Here is a 22,311-nt window from a genome sequence, read left to right as displayed (position 1 = left end):
AGTATATCAAACAGATACTGATATATATATATATCTGCACTGCCACGTTCATCACAGCTCTATTCACAATAGCCAAGCTACGGAATCAACTTAAGTGTCCATCAATAGATGAGTGGATAAGGAAAATGTGGTACATATACACAGTGGAATATTATTTAGCCATTTTCAACAATATCAATGAACTTGGAGGACATTATGCTAAGCAAAATAAGCCAGGTACAGAAAGACAACTACTGCATAAACTCACACAAACGTGGATTTTTTAAAAAAATTAATCTCATACAACTAGAGTGTGGTGGTTATCAGGGGCTCAGGTGTTGGTGACAGCAGTGGGTTTAGGGAGATGTTGGTAGCTAGCAATATTTTTAAAGGTTATCTAATGGTAATTTGCTAATTTTGCAGGATCATAATAGAATTTGAAAATTCGAGCTTCTTTCATTTCCTTCCTCATTCTATTTTCAAGTAGGGTCTTGGATCTCATATTTTGTGCTTTTAACAAGCAATTTGAGGTGAATCTTCTAATTAGGTAAATTTAATACATTTGACAATAGAAATAATTTTCAGGGAGTAGGAAAGAGGAGTCAGCCTGTCCGTGATGTGTGGGCCTTTTGTAAACTTTCCTCTAATCCAGTCTTCCACTATCCCACCACACGTCACCTTCCACCACCTCAACTACTCACCACCAAATACACTGCTTTTATGTGCATCTCTGGGGGAGCATGACTCTCTGGTATGTCATTTTATAATAGATACTTTTAAGATAGAAGCTAGCTCTCTCTTCCTAAGATGACTGATACCCTGAACCCACGAATGTCAGCCCCTGTAGCAATATTTGAACTATGACCCTGAATTGCTTTCCATTGCTGCTGGAGTCATGATGAAACTGTGACTTTGGTATGAAACCATCTTTTCTGAGAATTTGAATTTGAGGTTCAAAAAGGACAATCGACACCTGCCTGATGGTGGAGTCAAGGCGATATGAACTTGTGCTGAAGGATGGCCATATTGAGTTGTATCACCATGAAGGAGCAGGTGAAATTGATCCTCAGAAAAAGAGAAGCAAGTAAATGCTTAGGAGCAGAGAAAGAAGAGACAGATGGAGAGAAAAATCCTTTAGTGGCTTTCCAGCAAGAAGCCTATTTGGAATACGATACTGGCTGGATCTGAGTAAGATGCAGGAGCTGATGGAGGGTTAGTGGCCAAAACTCTACAGAGGAGCCTGTCATTTCTGCTCTACCGCTGAACTCTGTTTTCTGGTCAATGAACTCCTCTGTTAACTGCCATTTAATAAATTTGCCCCCTAAAAATGCAAGTTTCAGTGTTTCTAGGTTGTATTCTTTTTTTCTCTTTTCTGTTTTATAAATCTTATTTGCCTCTATTGGTTAACTCTACTACCTTGCTCCCTCACATATGAACAAACAATTTAAGTGTAAGACAATTAAACTAGCTGCAAAGTAGCTACATCCATGTTTCTGAGTTATTCTGCAACATTAGTTCCTAACCCTAGTTAGTCCTTATGCTTCTGCCAGACTGAGACTGTTTCTGTTACGTAGCCAAACAAACCCACAGACACTGGTGTGTGGGCAAGGAGAAAAGAATGAGAATTCCATTTGAACAGTGACTCTCAAAATGTGTTAGGCACTTGAGGAACACTTTAAGGTATAGAATACCAGGTACGCACTGAGATTCTTAATCCATAAGGCTGAGACAGATTTGATAACTGTCATTTTTAACAGCACCATGAACTTTCTGATACTGGTATTCTAAAAACTGCAATTTGAAAAACGCTGTTCCAGTGGAAATAATCAGATAGTAAAGGTAATTGGGGTGTTTGACATGAAGTGGGTTGGAGGTAAAAGGACATTCTTTTATTAATATCAGAAGAGTGTTTCGAATAACCCTAAAAGACACATCAGTCTAAATGTTATTTGGTAGTAGTTAGTTTACTGCCAATTATGCCTTACAGGCATAGCTCAAGCTTTTATAATAGGTGAGAATGCTGGATTCGAAGTGTCTTAGGTCGGCCGGTCGCAGTGGCTCAAGCCTGTAATCCCAGCACTTTGGGAGGCCGAGGTGGGTGGATCACGAGGTCAAGAGATCCAGACCATCCTGGTCAACATGGTAAAACCCCGTCTCTACTAAAGATACAAAAATTAGCTGGGCACGGTGGCACGTGCCTGTAATCCCAGCTACTCGGGAGGCTGAGGCAGGAGAATTGCCTGAACCCAGGAGGCGGAGGTTGCGGTGAGCCGAGATCGCGCCATTGCACTCCAGCCTGGGTAACAAGAGCGAAACTCCGTCTCAAAAAAAAAAAAAAAGAAGTGTCTTAGGTCAAACGAAGAAAAATGAACACCATATCTGGTAAACAGCAAAAAGTCATCTGTGAATAAATTAGGAAGAGCTAGTGTCTTAGTCTGTTCTTGCCACTATAACAAAATACCACAGATAAAGTAATTTTTATATAGCAGAAATTTATTTCTTAGAGTTCTCAAGGCAAGAAATTTCAAGATCAAGTTGCCAGCAGGTTCTGAGTCTGAAGAGGGCTTATTCTCTGCTTCCAAGATGATATCTCTTGCTGAATCCTCACAGAGTGGAAGGGGCAATAAAGAAATGGACACTGCGTCCTCATGTGGAGGAAGAGATGAAAGATGCTATGGTCCCAACTTGTTTCCCAAAATCCATGTGTTGGAAATGTAATCCCCAATGCAATCATGTTTGGAGGTGTGGCCAAATGAGAAAGCTCTTTATGAAGAATGGATTAATATGCTATAAAAAGGGCTTGTGGGAATAATAGGTTCTCTCTTTCTCCCTCTTTTCTGCCATGTGAGGACATAATGACCTTCCTCTCTGGAGGTTGCAGCATTCAGGTGCCATCTTTGAAGACGAGAGTCTGGACCCTAATCTGCCAGCACCTTGATCTTGGACTTACCAGCCTCCAGAACTGTGAGGAAATAAATTTCTGTTCATTATAAATTATCCAGGGTCAGCTACTCTGTTACAGCAACACAAAATGGACTGAGACCAAAGGGCCAAAAGAGACTAGGGTACTCCCTTCAACCTCTTTTAAAAGGCACAAAGTCACTCACGAGAAAAGGACTTTCCCAAAGGCTCCATCTCTTAATATTATCACATTGGTTCCAACATACACATTGGAGGAACACGTACATTCTAGCCATAACAGTTGGCTCTAAAACAAACTGCAAGTAGGTAATTGGCAAGCTAAGAGGACAGTTCAGGACTTGATTTGAACTACCAACAATTTGCTCATAATCCATTTTTAGAGTCAGTGGGATGGGTCACAGTTTCTCATTCTCAGCAGTACTGACTTTCCGAGCTGAATAATTCTTTGTTTTGCAGGGCAAGAGGGGAGAAGAAGCTGTCCTGTGCGTTGTAGGGTATTTAGCAGCATTCTGACCTCTATTCACCAGATTCCGGCAGTCCCTCCCACTAAACAAGACCAATATCAAAATTTCTGCAGACATTGCCAAAGGTCCTGTTGAGAAACACTGGTGTAAGTAGACCAGGCCAGGGGAAAGGGAAGGAGGAAGAGCCCTGGAGAAACCGTCTTATGATCCCCTTGCAAGTTTTACTTTGTTTAAAATTTTCTTTCCTATCAAAAGCCAAACTGTATGTAAGCAAATATGGTAGCAGTAAAGCTTCTCATTTATGAATTCAAGGCTTTAGTAAACTTATGGGAAATTTTTTTCCCTGGAATTTGGCTTTGGTACTTTTAAGTTTTAATAAATCTAGTTACTGTCATACTGACTCTTGTACATACAGCTGGATAAACAAACTCAAGAAACACTCTCAGCCACATCTTCATGAGCAACTCTACAGGCAAAATCCCTGTCATTTTGAGATGTTTTATATTCAAAGCAATTGTGGGGAAAAAAGGAGTATTTCCAGATTCCATTGCCTGCTTTAAATCTGTGGTTTCATCTTTATTACTGGTGTGGCGTACCGCTGCTGGCCAGATGAGCAATTAAATTTGCAGCTTAAGTTCGGTGTCTGTTTCTAAACAGTCACAGCTGTAATATCTCTAACCTCTGGGGCAGACCCTAGTTCAAATATTGCTAGTGGATCAATATAATATACATCTGGCCCTAGTAAGTGGGTTCAAGAAACCTGCATCTGAGCTTTCAGGGCCAAAGCCATAGGAAAGAAGAGTTATGCTGTCAGAATAACAAAGCTGTCTCCATATTCAAATGCCTATGCTGCATCAAAGCCCAGGTATTGGAGACCCGTACATATGAGTTGCTAAAAGCACAAAAATTGGTTCTTGAATGTGTTGGTCCCGTTTATTTAAAAACCACCAGAGTAATATATCATGGACAAATGCGATTTTAGATCAGGGACTTTGTGTAGTGTCTAACCTTGTATTAACGCTGGTACTTTATCGTTCTAAGGCTCAGAGCTTGAATTGGGCTATCGTAACATATACATTTCATGCAGAAATTCTCTTAAAAATGTTGTATGACTTTCCAGTTTCATGTTTCACTTGAATTAAGTCACCTCAAGGCATAGCTCCAATTATGGGTTGTGTGGTAAAAAGCTTCTCAGCACAGTCAAGAGAAAGAGTGTGTGACTCTGCTTAGAAGGTAGTCCCACTTTAGACCTTTATGCCTTTTTCTCTTCTGTTATAAAATAGGGGTGATAATTCATGTTTAACATTCACCACACACATTCAATAAAAAGTGCCAGCCTCTGGGATAGATGTTGAGAAATAAAATTTTAAAAAAAGAGAGAAGAGAAAGGAAGAAAGGAAGGGAAGAAGCGTGAGAAAGGCTTCTGCTTTGAAGATCTATTGTACATAGCATTTTTTCTGTTGTAAGATAGGTGGCTGTGGGTAGATTGATAGATATGCAAATAAAGAAAACAGATTTTCACAGTACTTTGAAATCACAAAGTTAAAATCTCATGTAGATTTAAGATCCTTTTATATATAGAGAAATCCCCAGAGCAATAGACTGTACCGTTCTTCACTTACATTAAAATAAGATAGTGCTCCAGGATTCTGAATTTAGCAGCTGTTGGTACACGTGTCTCTTGCCACACTCATAAAGGTTTTTAATGTACAATAACATAGCATATAGCTCATCCCTTCTATGGTTGGATGCATTATTTATAATTAACTAACTTTGTACCATCTTCACATGTGGAAGGAGCAATAATTGGAGCTATCCATTTTTAGTTCACAGGAAACAAGACTCTCTTCATTTTTAATAGTGCCATTTACCTACCACCCTTTCTGCCAATGATTTCAATTGTTCAGTTGTGGCTCTTGTTTTATTTTAATTCATTCACATTTTGCCACTATGAAAAGATGTCTGTTCGAAATAAATTAGCCTGAGAGCTCATCTGAGAATGCTGGGAGGCTAGCTGCATCCCCACTGCTTCAGCACAGATGCATGGGGCAGAGCTCAAAAGCCGCAATGTCTGTACCTGAATTCATTCATCTGAAAAGTGAAAATGGTCATATTGGTATTTCAAGATCTGAAAACAATATTAGAAGGATATTTGCTTGGCAGGTGTTTGTCCGTTAATTCTGACTCACCTTGTCCTCGCATCATGAGACACTTTGGATCCATAGAAATAAATAACTCTACCCACACACTTTGTTCTGAAAAATATTCTGTACATATACTAGCTGTGTTTACTAACCCTAAATTCTAGGCTTCTCTCTGCAAATAGATAGGAGTCTCTGAAGTCAGGCCCCACTTTTCGCCAACTGCACTCTGTCAAAAATGAGGTTGGAGGTGATGGATCTTCCTCTATCAGGGGCTATGTAGCGGGACAATCCAGATTTTACAGGAAGTTGTGTTAGAAGAGAATCCTTGTTTTGGAATGAACCTCAGTGGAGGAGACCAGGTGCTCTATCAGCCCAATTATTAAAGGTTCAACTCATTTCAAAAGCAGGTGTAGTACTTACAAAGGGGACTTGAGTGCTTACTCATGACTTGAAGGAATTTTGAACAGGGTATAGGAGTAAACCATTTGAAATAGAAAGCAGAAAATAAACAAACTAAAGGGCTGAATATTGGTACAAATGATACAGTTCTGGAGTGATAGATTCTGGCTAGAGAAAAGCAAGAGTTATTTACAGAAGGATTTAAGTATCTGAGTTGAGACTAGGATGACCAGATGAATTCAACAGTCAGAAAAATTTTAACTAGTAAATGGGGTGGTTGGGTAAAGGACACTGTAAGGGAAGAAGTTGAATAAGCATAGTTACAGAAGCTCCGAAGCAAAAGCAAGTGTGGCCATTTGGACTGGGCTAGAGTTACCACAGCGACGAAATGAAAGAGTGATGAAGAGTTGGAGGCCGCATTTTCCCTCAACGTTAAATGATTTGAAATTATTCTGCTAGCAGTAGTCTAATGTTTGATTTTCACCAGTAAATGATCGAAGCAAGACATTTATTTTTAAGACGTTAAAATATATCTTATTAAATATTACCGGCCAGGAGAGGTGGCTTAGCTGGGTGCAGTGGCTCATACGTGTAATCCCAGCACATTGGGCCGAAGAGGCAGGAGGATCACGCGGTTAGGAGTTCGAGACCAGCCTGGCCAACATGGTGGAAACCCATCTCTACTAAACATACAAAAATTAGCTGGGTGTGGTGGTGCACACCTGTAATCCCAGCTACTCAGGAGGCTGTGGCAGGAGAATTGCTTGAATCTGGGAGGCGGAGGTTGCAGTGAGCTGAGATTGCCCACTGCACTCCATCCTGGGAGACACAGCCACACTCCATTTCAAATAATAATAATAAATAAAAATAAATAAAAAATGTATCAAAATAGTATGGGAAGAGACTGAATGTGTTACTAATCTCCACTGGGAATGGAATTATTTATTTGTGAAGTTTATATTTCCCTGTAGTCCTATTGCTACTAAGTTATTATTTGTGACATCCGAGGTCAGACCTTGGGTTAGTTTATGCCAAAGTGTCATCTCACCTATCTGTGAGAAGTTCCATATGTGAAGTTCAACAGTATTCCCAGCCTGCTCTAGGATTTCCACGTCCAGGCACTGACTCACATGTCATAGTAATCGGGAACACTGCCTTCTCCTGTCTGCATGTAGGTCTTTACCGAATACCAGGTCCCATTTTTAAATAAGAGGCTCCTTCTACTTGTTTGTCCCATGCTTTCCCTATTTATACTGCCTGAGAAATTGTTTTCCATCAGTAAAGTTGATTAGTCTTTTCTGTTTTCCCCTGATCTTTGCTAGCATCTGGGCTACAGAAGTTATTCTTCTGTATTAATCTGGATATTTTGGTTTTACTCTTCCAAAGGACAGCAAGCTCAGCCAGGCTGCCTCTCAGTTCCAAGGGAATGCTCATTCCCTCCCTCCCAGACCTTGCTCTTTCCAAAAGGATGATTTCTCTCATCCCAGTGCTTATCCCTTCCCACTCCAGCTCCTCCCATCAGCCCCCAGTAAGGCTCTATTATACAGTTGTCCTCTTTCCATAACCAAAAGCTTTTAACGCCAGCACGGCAGTGTCTTTAGACACTCGCATTCCCAAACTGTCCCCTCCTCCAGCTCAACTCCTCCGGGAGTGCGCGGCCTTCGCTACAGCCCAGAACGCGAAAACCCCGAGCTTCCTCTGCTTAGAAACCCAGGGCGCTTGCCCCGCCTCTGCTCCGCCCCACCTGCTGTCGGCCCCGCCCCGCCCGCCGCCGGCCTGCCCACGCCTCCTCTGGGCCTTCCCGAGGCCCCGCCTCCGACCCCCAGACAGTGCTGTCTCTGTCCCGCCCCTTGCCCGCCGGCCAGTGTCGCCCTCCCTGAGACCCCGCCTCCAGTCCCGCCCCGTCCTATCTCCGCCCCGCCCCCGCCTGCCGGCCCGGAAAGCCGCCTCTCACCCTACCCGGGCCGCGCTGCTGGAGCTGGCACAGTAGAACGGCTGCCGCGGCGACAACACCTCCTGAGGACGCGGGCGCTGAGCTGGACGAGGCGCCACTGAGACCGCCCCCCGCCCGCGGGTCTCTGTCCCGGGGTCAGGGGTTGCCCCCGCGAGCGCCCGACGTTTCCTGAGGGCGGGCGTGTCCGGGCGCTGCGGGGCGCGGGGACCGAGCGCGGCTGAGGAGACCGAGCTGGGGCCGCCGCCTGCCAGAGCGCTGGGGGCGCCCGGAGCCCCGTGACTCTCGGTGCAGAGCAGTTTTCTGTAACTCTCCACCTCCGCCTCCCTCGGGGCCCAGTGCGGCGCCGAGCCCCCGTGGGGATCTGCCTGAGGTAAGTGGACTTGGCGGCTCGGGGGTCTCTCACCCTCCTACCGCAGCGTCAGGGCGGGGAGCGGAGCTTGGGGGCGGCAGGGTCGGAGGACGCCAGTGAAAACATGCAACAGGCGGGGCGGATCAGGAAACTCCTCGCCGGAATGTTTCCCACAGAGGAGAGACTTGTCCAAGACTGAAACTTGCTTAGGTTCTTCCAGCCGCGGACGGGCACGGAGAGGCGGCTCCCGACACCGGGGTACGAGCTCCCTCTGGCGGCTCCGCTGAGGACGGGGACGCGGCTACAGGTGAGCGCCGGGCGCCGAGCGGCCGCCCCTCGGCCTGGCGCGGGGTCACGATTTGGGTTCCCAGAGAAAAAAACGACCGGTCCGAGCCGTTCTCTTTAGGAAGATGCATTCTGGTCCCATGAGAGCGAAACCTTCCCGGAATTTTTAAAACAGTCTTTTCAACTTTTACTTCTTTGTCCCTCGGTCCTTGGGAACAAGATAGAACAAAGAGAGCAGGGCTCATCTTTGTGTAAACTGCATTTGAATAAAAACATTTTTAAGTGACGAAAGCTGCCTTAGTGGCGTTAAACTCTAGAAATTGTCAGGAGAGTTCGAGCTTGTGTACTGTGGATTGTTAGTTGCCTGTCGTCTGCTGACTGCCATTCGGTTCCAAACAAGTGCATTTAAAGGGGTAAGAAAAAAATCACTTGCTTAGGCTGTAGATAATTATGAGATTTTACTGCGATTCTAAGATTTGTATCAAGTGATTGCGGAATGTTTAAGTCATCAGTGTATGTTCGCTGTCAGCATACCTGGAGCCTCAGCGAATTTTTGTTTTGTCCCCCACCCCCAGAAAAGAGTGTCATGAGAAAGGAACAGAAGAGAGACCTCCCTGTTGCTGAAAGGGGAATTTTCTTTCCCAGTTGGCGCTCACTTCATGATTGGACGAGAAGTACCTAGCTGGCTGAAGGGATTCCATGTTTACAGTTGTACAGATGGCGCTGATAAAAGAAGACGTGAAAATGATTTCTCTTTGTCGTAATGGGCTGATGAGTAAGTAAGCCTGAAAAGCATTTGAAATGAAGGCAGGAATTTTGAATTTTTTAAAACCCAGTAAGACTATGACCACTTGTTGAGGATGTTTTTATCTCATAAATGGAAGAAAAAATTCACAAGGCAAGAAGTATACAAAGTTGAGAGAAATGACAACCGAGTCCACTCACTCCAGGAATGTCAGTAATTCATCATCATCTTTGGGCAGATATACACAAATGGACCATACATGCGTGGTGATTTTATCACCAGTGATGGGTTTCTGTGCTAGAAATGACTCTTAATTTGAATTTTGGAGTGCGTTTTCTCTTTTTTTGCAATGTGTGTCCCAACTCTTTGTGTTAAATAGATTTAAGTAAAGGAAGTAAGTGCTTAAATCATAGTGTTTTTTTTAACGGTACCACTTCCCTGTGTATTATGGAAAATTTTGAGATTTTAACATTCTTTGAAGTTTTACTGGAAGCAAAACTGCCAGGGACAGAGATACACAATGTAAATTTTCTCTTTTTGGCAACTGCCCTTGCTTAGAATGAACTGAATGTCAGCTGAATTTCACAGCATATCAGATTTACAGTCTTTGTTTTCTTCAAGGCCTTTACTGTATATTTTATACTAACCAGATGGGAGACACATTGAGCATCGTATCTGACATGTATGCCTAAGGAAGGAGCACCCCCATGGATCATGGCGGTAATGTTTACAGGACATTTACTATTCTTAGCGTTATTGATGTTTGCTTTCTCTACTTTTGAGGAATCTGTGAGCAATTACTCTGAATGGGCAGTTTTCACAGATGATATAGATCAGTTTAAAACACAGAGAGTGCAAGATTTCAGACCCAAGCAAAAGCTGAAGAAAAGTATGCTTCATCCAAGTTTATATTTTGATGGTGGAGAAATCCAAGCAATGAGACAAAAGTCTCGCACAAGCCATTTGCATCTTTTTAGAGCTATCAGAAGTGCAGTGACAGTTATGCTGTCCAACCCAACATACTACCTACCTCCACCAAAGCATGCTGATTTTGCTGCCAAGTGGAACGAAATTTATGGTAACAATCTGCCTCCTTTAGCATTGTACTGTTTGTTATGCCCAGAAGACAAAGTTGCCTTTGAGTTTGTCTTGGAATATATGGACAGGATGGTTGGCTACAAAGACTGGCTAGTAGAGAATGCACCAGGAGATGAGGTTCCAATTGGCCATTCCTTAACAGGTTTTGCCACTGCCTTTGACTTTTTATATAACTTACTAGATAATCATCGAAGACAAAAATACCTGGAAAAAATATGGGTTATTACTGAGGAAATGTATGAGTATTCCAAGGTCCGCTCATGGGGCAAACAGCTTCTCCATAACCACCAAGCCACTAATATGATAGCGTTACTCACAGGGGCCTTGGTGACTGGAGTAGATAAAGGATCTAAAGCAAATATATGGAAACAGGTTGTAGTGGATGTAATGGAAAAGACGATGTTTCTACTGAATCATATTGTTGATGGTTCTTTGGATGAAGGTGTGGCCTATGGAAGCTACACAGCTAAATCCATCACACAGTATGTTTTTCTGGCCCAGCGCCATTTTAATATCAATAACTTGGATAATAACTGGTTAAAGATGCACTTTTGGTTCTATTATGCCACCCTTTTACCTGGCTTCCAAAGAACTGTGGGTATAGCAGATTCCAATTATAATTGGTTTTATGGGCCAGAGAGCCAGCTAGTTTTCTTGGATAAGTTCATCTTAAAGAATGGAGCCGGAAATTGGTTAGCTCAGCAAATTAGAAAGCACCGACCTAAAGATGGACCGATGGTTCCTTCAACTGCCCAGAGGTGGAGTACTCTTCACACTGAATACATCTGGTATGATCCCCAGCTCATACCACAGCCACCTGCTGAATATGGTACTGCAAAAATACACACATTCCCTAATTGGGGTGTGGTTACTTATGGGGCTGGGTTGCCAAACACACAAACTAATACCTTTGTGTCTTTTAAATCTGGGAAGCTGGGGGGACGGGCTGTGTATGACATAGTTCATTTTCAGCCATATTCATGGATTGATGGGTGGAGAAGCTTTAACCCAGGACATGAGCATCCAGATCAGAACTCATTTACTTTTGCCCCCAATGGACAAGTATTTGTTTCTGAAGCTCTCTATGGACCCAAGTTGAGCCACCTTAACAATGTATTGGTGTTCGCTCCATCACCCTCAAGCCAGTGTAATAAGCCCTGGGAAGGTCAACTGGGAGAATGTGCACAGTGGCTTAAGTGGACTGGTGAGGAGGTTGGTGATGCAGCTGGGGAAATCATCACTGCCTCTCAACATGGGGAAATGATATTTGTGAGTGGGGAAGCAGTGTCTGCTTATTCTTCAGCAATGAGACTGAAAAGTGTGTATCGTGCTTTGCTTCTCTTAAATTCTCAAACTCTGCTAGTTGTTGATCATATTGAGAGGCAAGAAGATTCCCCAATAAATTCTGTCAGTGCCTTCTTTCATAATTTGGATATTGATTTTAAATATATCCCATATAGGTTTATGAATAGGTACAATGGTGCCATGATGGATGTGTGGGATGCACACTACAAAATGTTTTGGTTTGATCATCATGGCAATAGTCCTATGGCTAGTATACAGGAAGCAGAGCAAGCTGCTGAATTTAAGAAACGGTGGACTCAATTTGTTAATGTTACTTTTCAGATGGAATCTACAATCACAAGAATTGCATATGTCTTCTATGGGCCCTATATCAATGTTTCCAGCTGCAGATTTATTGATAATTCCAATTCTGGACTTCAGATTTCTCTCAATGTCAATAATACTGAACATGTTGTTTCTATCGTAACTGATTACCATAACCTGAAGACAAGATTCAGTTATCTGGGATTTGGTGGCTTTGCCAGTGTTGCTGATCAAGGCCAAATAACCCGATTTGGTTTGGGCACTCAAGCAATAGTAAAGCCCGTAAGACATGATAGGGTTATTTTACCCTTTGGATTTAAATTTAATATAGCAGTTGGATTAATTTTGTGCATTAGCTTGGTGATTTTAACTTTCCAATGGCGTTTTTACCTTTCTTTTAGAAAATTAATGCGATGGATACTGATACTTGTTATTGCCTTATGGTTTATTGAGCTTCTGGATGTGTGGAGCACTTGCACTCAGCCCATTTGTGCAAAATGGACAAGGACAGAGGACGAGGAAAGCAAGAAGTCTTTGTCTTCTGAAGGGCACCACATCGATCTTCCTGATATTGTCATTACCTCCCTACCTGGTTCAGGAGCTGAAATTCTCAAACAACTTTTTTTCAACAGTAGTGATTTTCTCTACATCAGGGTTCCTACGGCCTACATTGATATTCCTGAAACTGAGTTTGAAATCGACTCATTTGTAGACGCCTGTGAATGGAAGGTGTCAGATATCCGTAGTGGGCATTTTCGTTTACTCCGAGGTTGGTTACAGTCTTTAGTCCAGGATACAAAATTACATTTGCAAAACATCCATTTGCATGAACCTAGTAGGGGTAAACTGGCCCAATATTTTACAATGAATAAGGACAAAAAAAGAAAATTAAAAAGGAGAGAGTCTTTGCCGGAACAAAGAAGTCAAATGAAAGGCGCCTTTGATAGAGATGCTGAATATATTAGGGCTTTGAGGAGACACCTGTTTTACTACCCAAGTGCACGTCCTGTGCTCAGTTTAAGCAGTGGGAGCTGGACCTTAAAGCTTCATTTTTTTCAGGAAGTTTTAGGAGCTTCGATGAGGGCATTATACATAGTAAGAGACCCTCGGGCATGGATTTATTCAATGCTGTACAATAGTAAACCAAGTCTTTATTCTTTGAAGAATGTACCAGAGCATTTAGCAAAATTGTTTAAAATAGAGGGAGGTAAAGGCAAATGTAACTTAAATTCAGCCTATGCTTTTGAGTACGAACCATTGAGGAAAGAATTATCAAAATCCAAATCAAATGCAGTGTCCCTGTTGTCTCACTTGTGGCTAGCAAATACAGCAGCAGCCTTGAGAATAAATACAGATTTGCTGCCTACTAGCTACCAGCTGGTCAAGTTTGAAGATATTGTGCATTTTCCTCAGAAAACAACTGAAAGGATTTTTGCCTTTCTTGGAATTCCTTTGTCTCCTGCTAGTTTAAACCAAATATTGTTCGCCACCTCCACAAACCTTTTTTACCTTCCCTATGAAGGGGAAATATCACCAACTAATACTCATGTTTGGAAACAGAACTTGCCTAGAGAGGAAATTAAAGTAATTGAAAACATCTGCTGGACACTGATGGATCGCCTAGGATATCCAAAGTTTATGGACTAAATGCTGCAGGTCAGCAGAAATTTGCACTAATACTTCTCAACCCACTTTGTGGATATGAATTAGAAGAGTTTGCTTATTCTTGCAATGCTTGTGTGTGTGTGTATGTGTGTGTGTGTGTTTGTGTGTTCAGTGTTATTTGCACAGAGAGATTCTTTTAAAAATTGGCACCATATTTGGCCTAGCAGAATTTATTTTTATGTTATCACCTCCCTTGCCTTTGTTTCTGAAAATTTCATCTACTAAAATGTTTCTGCGATAGAGTGGTAGATGAAGTTATATCATGGAGGTCAGGGGAGATGGGAAAATTTTAAAGGTTTTTGTCTAACTCTCCTTCATCTGTAACTGTGCTAATCTATCTAGGGACCTCAAACACTGCTAAAGGCCTTGCAATTGCTGCTTTCCCCACGCATTTCTTGCTTTCAAGATGGACTACAAAAGTTCCTTATCCTTTTGAAAAGATCATCTGACACACTTATCTTGCACAAAGAAAAAGAAAAGAAGAATTTCTTTTACTGTGTATAAGGTTCAGTGATATCACTGAGGAAATGGTGAAAGCTCCTATCAGAACTATAGGATTTCTTCTGGGAAATACAGATGGAAATACAGAATGAATATGTTTTTTTTGAGATCAGAAACTGACTTGAAAAGCCTCCTTAAAGTTTTTTACTTAAAAATAATAAGGAATAAGTCTTTGAACAATCTGGGTGCCAAGGGCTGGTAGATTATTTTACAAGTGGTTGCCTGTGAAACTGTCCTTTCACTTTTTTTCCTCCCTGAAGCTATAGCTTTTCGCCATCACATCACTCCCACCCTATCCTTTCTGTCATTGTCAAGAAAAACAATCAGTAGTTACTAATTCCTAAACTCCCAATATTTGTGGGGCATTTTCCCCCAGATAATTAGTTTTGCATTAAAGACTGACACAGACTTAGAATCAAACTTGTTTTGGTGGAATTAACACTCTGTGACTCAAAGTAATGCCACTGCAGTGTCTTTTTAGACTGGAAACAGAATTGGAAAGCTGCCTGACTTATCTTGCATCCCTTTGAATGAGTTTACAGACTGCCAGTGTCTGCAAAAGTTGAAAGCAAATGGGAGATGATGTCAGAGGCATCTGTTTCCTTTACCATCTGCATCTTATTATAAATGTAGTCGTCACAAAATGTGGTTTATTTTATTTTGGTAGGCTCTGAAATCAAAACGCTATGCCATTATAAGCCAGTGGAGTAATTACAATGTATTGGATGAAAACATTAGGCAGTGTCGAGACTTGATGAAAATCTCTGTACAGATTTCAGTCTTCTTCCTGATGTTTCAAACCGTAGTTCCCCCAAGCTCTCTAACACTTGAGAGTCTGTCATTCTGACCTAGATAAAAGTGGTTCTTTTCAGCGGTTTGTTATCATGTCAAAATGTGCCTCCAGAGTGATAAAGCTGTGGATATGTTACATTTCCAGCTAAACCTAACTTGGCTGTCTTTTTTCTTCCATTATAGTGTGAATGGAGACTGCTCTCCCTCCCCCACATCTTTCTTCCCATATCTCTCATGATCTTCTTTCTATAATGTCAAAATGAATGAAAATCATGTGAATGTAGGTTGAGAGGGCACTGAAGACCTGAATCTACACTATTATTCGCAAGAACGATTATTCTATCTATCTCAAAGTTACTGGCAAGCATATAAAATGCTATTTGGGTGATATGTACATGAATATTGCATGGTACATGGATGATAACATGATTTCCATTATTAGTCAGAGTCTCAGTGTTTTCTTTCAATTTCCAGGATATGTGACCTTGAATCAGATCACATATAAAACGTCTGGACTGTCAGTAGTATTAGGTCTGATCAAGGTAGGAATTACAACTATGTGCAGGTAGCAAACAGGAAAGCAGAAACTATTACTGCCTTTATTTTAACATTGTACAGACAGCACAGAAATGTACTTATGGGCAGGAGAAGGCCAGATGGAGTGTGTGGAGTAATAGGGGAAGAAGAATTACAGAAAATGAAAAAGAAAGTGAGTTACACTGAGAATGAATATGGGGACATGTTTTTGATAGCAAAAGAAAGGTACAGGCTTACCCAGATGATCTTTACAATGTATTCCAGGTTTCACCCCCATATGGCAACGCAGAGTTGTATTTGCCTGTTTCTATATTACCTACTCCCATCCCAAGGGAAAATTTTAGACATGCATCTTACTATTTAGTTAATTCTAAAATAGGAAGTTTTCTGGAGAAAGCATCTACTCACAGATTCTCCTGTAAGAAATGTTATGTGTGGGTTAGGGGGTGACACATCCATTGGATATGCATGCATGTTATCCTGCCTGAGACCCCTGCCTTAGAAACTGAATTCCTAAGGGTACTGACTGTCCCAGCACATTCCCAGGTCCTGCACTTAAGGTGATCTAGGAGAATTTTAAATAGCTTCTACTCTTATTTTTGTTCTTACCTTTAAAATAATTAAAAGAGGGATTATCACTATCTGGCACTTCTGAAAGAAACAAAATTTCTTTAATGTAAAATCCATATTTTTCTACATTAACTTCCCCAAAGATAGGCCTAATTGAGATAAATGCTTTTTATTAAAATAATAGGATTGAAATTTTAAAATTTTGAGAAGACATTAATTTTGCTGACAAAAGTAAAGTAACTAATGTAATGATAATTGGCTTTTTAAAGTTTCATACAACATAGATTTATTCAGGATGAAATAAAAAGGCCATATTCAAAGTTTATTTACTGTAATGAAAATTCAGAGAGAATAGGAAATAGGAAAATCTGCTCAGGAGAAAGAAGCTAAATCTACATAAATTTAATTTGTAGAATTTAATTTAAAGTTCAAATTTTAATAAGCAGATGACATGAGAATAGGTACACGTTAGGTATAGACACCAAAATATTAGACATTTAATAATTAATAAACACCTGACAAGAATGTGACAATCCTTCCTTATATCAAAGTTCCCAGGTCTTGGTACATTGCCCTCTGCAAAGGTACTCAAAGAAGAACCTCCTCCACCAATTACGTTTGGTTGGTATCATTGTTCAGCAGTGATTTCTGTACATCACCAAATATCCTAGACATTCTTGATATGCAAAGTATATCGCAATTATAAGTGAGCAAATGTTAATGATAATTTTTGAATTGCTTTATTTGGCTTGATTAACTCTGATCAGAAGTAGAAAAGTTTTCATTTATTAATTTAGGAAAAAGTGTAAGTAGAAGGCAGTATAACACCACTTCCAAAGATAAGGGTACCTAACATACTAAGAACAAGACAGATAATTTCTGGGCTATTATCTGCTCATTTAAATGTTGACCAAATTGTCTAATATATCTGATTAGTCATTATTTCACTTCATTTTGGAAGAAAAATTATCTATATAATTTTTAAAGACCCAAATGACTTTGGATTTTTGCATAGCGGAGAATAGACACTTTTTAAACAATAGATTCTGGCATTCTCTGAAACACTTGAGATGTTTGAGCTACAATGTATATGGGCTTGTCTTGTATTTAGTCGAAGTAACACATACATGTTTAATTGATTCTGTTTTCAAAGACAGATTCAGCTAGGTCTTCCAAGCAATTAGTAATTTTTGTTTGTTGTCGTTTTTGCTCCACACTCCATCCAGTTAATGCAGCACTGGAAACAGACTGAGGATCATAAAGTTTGTGACTGAAAATCATAAGTTTATCAGACCTATGTATAATAAGACTCCTGTTAATACAAAAATAAAAAGCTAAAAACAACTTGTCTATTATTGGGATAATTTTATCATACCCCTTTTCCTTAGATCTTTGGGTAATGCTGTTAGGATTTTGTATGGAGCCGAGGAACCAGCAGTTGGAAAATGGAGGACAAGTTGAATACTGTTACCGAAAGCCACAATTTTAGCAACTGAGCTTGGTCCTTCTCCACCTCCCCCAACCTCCGATTCTCGTGCCTCTGTTCCCCTAACTTAATTCCAGGTCCTGACTGCAACTTTCTAAATGGCGGGGATGTACCTGTATCAAGCATCTGTATTCTACGTCTGTCCCTGCTGCCACTGGTAAGATCTTCATTCAGGCATGGTATCACTAAAAGAAGAAACTGCACTAAAGTGATGTAAGGTTAGCATATTGAAGAGCTTTTTTGTTTTTTGTTTTTTTTGAGACGGAGTTTCGCTCGTTACCCAGGCTGGAAGTGCAATGGCGGAATCTCTCGGCTTACCGCAACCTCCACCTCCTGGGTTCAGGCAATTCTCCTGCCTCAGCCTCCTGTGTAGCTGGAACTACAGGCATGCGCCACCATGCCCAGCTAGTTTTTTGTATTTTTAGTAGAGACGGGGTTTCACCATGTTGACCAGGATGGTCTTGATCTCTTGACCTCGTGATCCACCTGCCTCAGCCTGCCAAAATGCTGGGATTACAGGCTTGAGCCACCGCGCCCGGCCAGATGCTTTTTTTTTTTTTTTTTTTAAATAGAAAGCAGTATAACACTACTTCCAGAGGTAAGGCTCCCTAACATTCTAAGATATTGAGACAGTTAATATGTGGTCTGTTTACTGCCTGCTTAAATGTTGACTGAATTGTCAATAATTGGTTTGCACTGGGTAAGGATCTGTCATGAATTAATCACTTAATATGTGCTGCACATTGAATCATAAGGTTTTTATGTATATTACAATACAACAGCTCTATCTAGTGTTTTACATACATGTTTGAAAATCATTTCAAGTGATTTGTCCAAAGTAAATCAGCTGATAAATGGTATGGTCAAGATTTGGGCACATTTTGTTTTAATTCTATAGTTTTTTAAAGGAATTTTAAATGAATTTATAATTCATTGTTAATTTGCCTATTTACCATATTTTTGGTGGGTCTACTGTCCAGGTACTGATTAGCATAAAGGAAGAACATAAAAGTCAGTTGACTATGAATCTGCTCTGTGAAGAATTGGCAGTCTCTCTAGAGACTTTGAAACTATTAGGAGTTCCTCAGGAAGAGGAGGAGTAAGAGGAGGGGCATGCAAGGTAGTGATTACCATCCAAGGAAAAGCACCAAGAAGTGGTACCTGTTCTATAGTAGACATGGCTATTTATTTCTGAAACAGCAATGTTAGAGGAAAAAGAATAATTTATTGAGTTAGGGGGATTATGATAGGTAAATTTGAGTAGAGATCACTGGGTTTTGAGTCTGTATTTCTCACAGCATGTCTTATCAATGAATAGCTCTTCTAAAAGAGATTCTGGGTTATCCATAAGTGCAAACAGAATACAACTACTGTAACTCACTCTTGGAGTTTCCACTCACTCAACCATCCCAAGTTTGGTCTGTATTCGAATATCAAGGAATGACCTGAAGAGAGAAAAAGAATGCCTGAATGTGGTCTGACTTGCCCTGAGTGTGGACCACTCTAGTAATGGTGGTATGAAGAACAACTCAATGTATTTGATTCAGGCTCCATCAGGCTTTTCTTTTCCTACTCTTCCTACTCTCCCCATAAGTACCTTCAGATCCACAGTGCCAGGCACAGCTCTCAATCCTGGGAATGCAGTCATGAACAAAGCACACATGGGCCCTACCTCCATGGAGCTGACAGTTTAAACATTCTTTTTCCACTTTTCACACATTTCCCAGCAAAAAAGAGCCTACACCAAGTAGAAGCAAGAATCTTGTAAATTCTGTGACTAACAGTTGATCAAATATATTCAAATAGAGTTTGTTTTAGGGAAAAGCAGCAATCTGTTGTTCTTTTCCCTGTCTTGTAAATAATGACAGAAGAAAGGAATCGAAGGAGGGAGGGAAGCAGTGAAATGGGAAGAAAGGAAAGACCCTAAACCTGAACACAGAAAATAAAGTACTCAAGGAGAATCATTACCATAACAGTGGTGTTAATCATTGTATAAACTGTTTAAAAGACTGAAATATTAGGGTAGATGAAACTTGAAAGAACAGAAAGGTAAATTATAATCATCTAAGTCGATACTGTTTCACAGTACATGATAATTGCTCTTTCTATATTATACTATTTAAATGATTTCTGTATTGCTGACTCTTGAGATGAATGTAATTTTTCTTTCTATGTCTCAGGCTTTCAAGTGTCCTAGATTACCATTAATAATGATATATACATCAACAAGTTTATATATATATAAACTTGTTGATGTATATATATATATATATATATTTTTTTTTTTTTTTTGAGACAGAGTTTCGCTCTTATTACCCAGGCTGGAGTGCAATGGCGCAATCTCGGCTCACCGCAACCTCCACTTCCTGGGTTCAGGCAATTCTCCTGCCTCAGCCTCCTGAGTAGCTGGGATTACAGGCATGCACCACCGTGCCCAGCTAATTTTTTGTATTTTTAGTAGAGACGGGGTTTCACCATGTTGACCAGGATGGTCTCGATCTCTTGACCTCATGATCCACCCACCTTGACCTCCCAAAGTGCTGGGATTACAGGCTTGAGCCACCGCGCCCAGCCACAAGTTTATATTTTATGTGATCTTTGGAATTAGAAATAAGTGCAAATCCCCCAGGCAGTATCTATTAGCTCTGAGGTCTTATTATCAAGTGCATTAACACTGATGTTGAATTTCACCTAATGTCTCAGGTTTTCTAGTGTCCTAGGTAAGCAGTGGTGTCTCATATGTTGTGTTTTTCTCTATTTCTGACCCTGAGATACATACATTATTCTTTATGGTTTGAAGAGGGAAATATTCATGGTCATGAAATATCCTTAATGCTCCTTGTTTCTCTTTTTGGAAGTCAATTTGGCTCCTACTACTGTCACTTTTCTCATTTGCTAAATGAGAACTATAAACTCTTCAAATCTTGCATTAAAGTCTGACACCCTTCAATAATCTATTTTTACTTTATCCATTGCATGATGCAAATAATGCTTCCAAACCCTTGTACTATACTGAAAAATTACTGCCAAGTTTTATTAATTTTTTTTCGTTGTTTTAAAGGTATATTCATTTATTCCTTCACTTTGTTCCAAAAGATTACTTTTTCTGTATGTTTGTTTACATTGCTTTCAACTTTAAATATGGCTATTTTAACTTTAATTGAAGCAATTTAATTCGATGCTTCAATGCAATATTTCACTTAAAGTTGAAGGGAGATTTATACATATAAAAACACAGTACAACCAAGAAATGATGAAATTGTTTTGATGAGATACTCATTAAAATATAAGTTCCTATATAGGATACGGCTAATAAAAGTTAACCACACATAAACAACACAAGGTTTTTACTCTTATTTTTAAACTAACCTGAGCACCGTGGCTAGTTCAGTGCTAACTGGAGGACAAAACACTTTCAGTTGGCTTATGTACACCAACTAACTTCTGATTATCTCTCTAGATTTATTGAAATAAACTGAAATGTACACACGTGCCATTGCTATTTTGACTTTTTCCCAACAATAACTATAAAACTATCTAAAATACCCTATTGTGGATATTGTGGAACACATGAATAAAAAGATACATGCTTGTATGCACACACACAAAATTTCATTACCTTAAGGGACAAGGTTTTCTCTGTACAACCATCAGGTTGTACTGGTGGGTTTTTCACAAGCCTTGTTTTTACCTTTCCTCTATTTCCTTCCTTAATTTGAAGGGGGACATTACCATTGAAAATGTTATATACACAAGAAGTTTATTATATTTTATCTGATCTTTGGAATTACAAATAAGTGTAAATCCCCCAGTTAGTATCTACTAGCTCTGAGGTCTTATGCAAGATTCTTAATTTTAAATCTTTATTTTTCTATCAGTAAATTCCTGCAAAGTTGACACAAGGATTTTCCAAAAGTATATAAGTTAATGGAAGAGTAATTATTTCCTCTTTGTGACCATCTCCAATATTGTGTTACTGATGAGAGAGAGGCAGCAGAGTATCTTTCATTCTCCTACAGTATATGCCCAAATAGTAAAACCAATATAAAATGTGATGCATCTGTTTTAAAGTGAGAAAATATTTAAAATATTTTCAGGTAATTTGGGCATATATAGTAGATAGCTATACTAATCAGGTACCTATTTTAGTATTTAGTTTATTAATTGAGTTGCGCAAACGGAAGATAAAAATTTCCCAATATGTTGATTTAGAAATCCTGCTTTTTTAATGTTCATATTTCAACAATTTTATTCAACCTTCCATTTTCAGTATCTTCATTTACAGAGCTATATTTTGACTTTTCTCAAAGCATATTTACTTCTGAGATTTACTGAGATATAAACATTTCTGAATTCATGTTTGCTGCTGTTACTCAGTTTTATCCCATGTCACAAATGCTTTTATTTATTTATTTTTTGAGACAGAGTCATCCCAGTTTGTCACCCAGACTGGAGTGCAGTGGCATATTATCAGCTGACTGCAACCTCTGCCTCCTGGGTTCAGGCAATTCTCATGCCCCAGCCTTCTGAGTAGCTAGGATTACAGGAGCCTGCCATCATGCCCAACTAACATTTTTGTATTTTTAGGAGAGATGGGGTTTTGCCATGTTGGTCAGGCTGGTCTTGAACTCCTGACCTCAGGAAATCCACCTCCTCATACTCCCAAAGTGCTTGGATTGCATGCCTGAGCCACCCTGCCTGGCCACAAGTGCCATTTGCATAACATTAAGTATAACTGTTCATACCTTCATTTGATAGATATATATTTGTGATTGTCTACATTTTAATTGTATTTTTTCCATTTCAATTTTTT

General features: G+C 40.1%; 2 protein-coding genes across 6 annotated transcripts in view; one reads left to right on the top strand and one right to left on the bottom strand.

Annotated features, from left to right (window-relative positions):
* Nucleotides 1-8,137, bottom strand: part of LOC128929388 (uncharacterized) — a 200,703-nt gene extending 192,566 nt beyond the window's left edge. The window contains exon 1 of the mRNA XM_078346977.1: nt 7,868-8,137. The gene's annotated coding sequence lies outside the window, so the exon portion shown is untranslated. The remainder of the gene's footprint in view (nt 1-7,867) is intronic.
* DSEL (dermatan sulfate epimerase like) overlaps nt 7,892-22,311 on the top strand; it is a 35,744-nt gene continuing 21,324 nt past the window's right edge. Inside the window, exons 1-3 of one of the 5 annotated variants that reach the window (XM_035271309.3) lie at nt 7,892-8,232; nt 8,432-8,518; nt 9,072-17,356. In XM_035271309.3, coding sequence (XP_035127200.2) covers nt 9,926-13,594 — 3,669 coding nt within the window. In that variant the 5' untranslated portion in view covers nt 7,892-8,232; nt 8,432-8,518; nt 9,072-9,925 and the 3' untranslated portion in view covers nt 13,595-17,356. Of the gene's footprint in view, nt 8,233-8,421; nt 8,519-9,071; nt 17,357-22,311 lie in introns of those variants that run through there. The other 4 variants (XM_035271308.3, XM_035271307.3, XM_035271310.3 and 1 more) reach the window with 4 other exon arrangements.

Source organism: Callithrix jacchus, chromosome 13 (assembly GCF_049354715.1).
Source record: "Callithrix jacchus isolate 240 chromosome 13, calJac240_pri, whole genome shotgun sequence".
NCBI lineage: Eukaryota > Metazoa > Chordata > Mammalia > Primates > Cebidae > Callithrix > Callithrix jacchus.
Note: the sequence above shows the minus strand (reverse complement) of the source record. Positions and strands in the feature narration are given on the sequence as shown.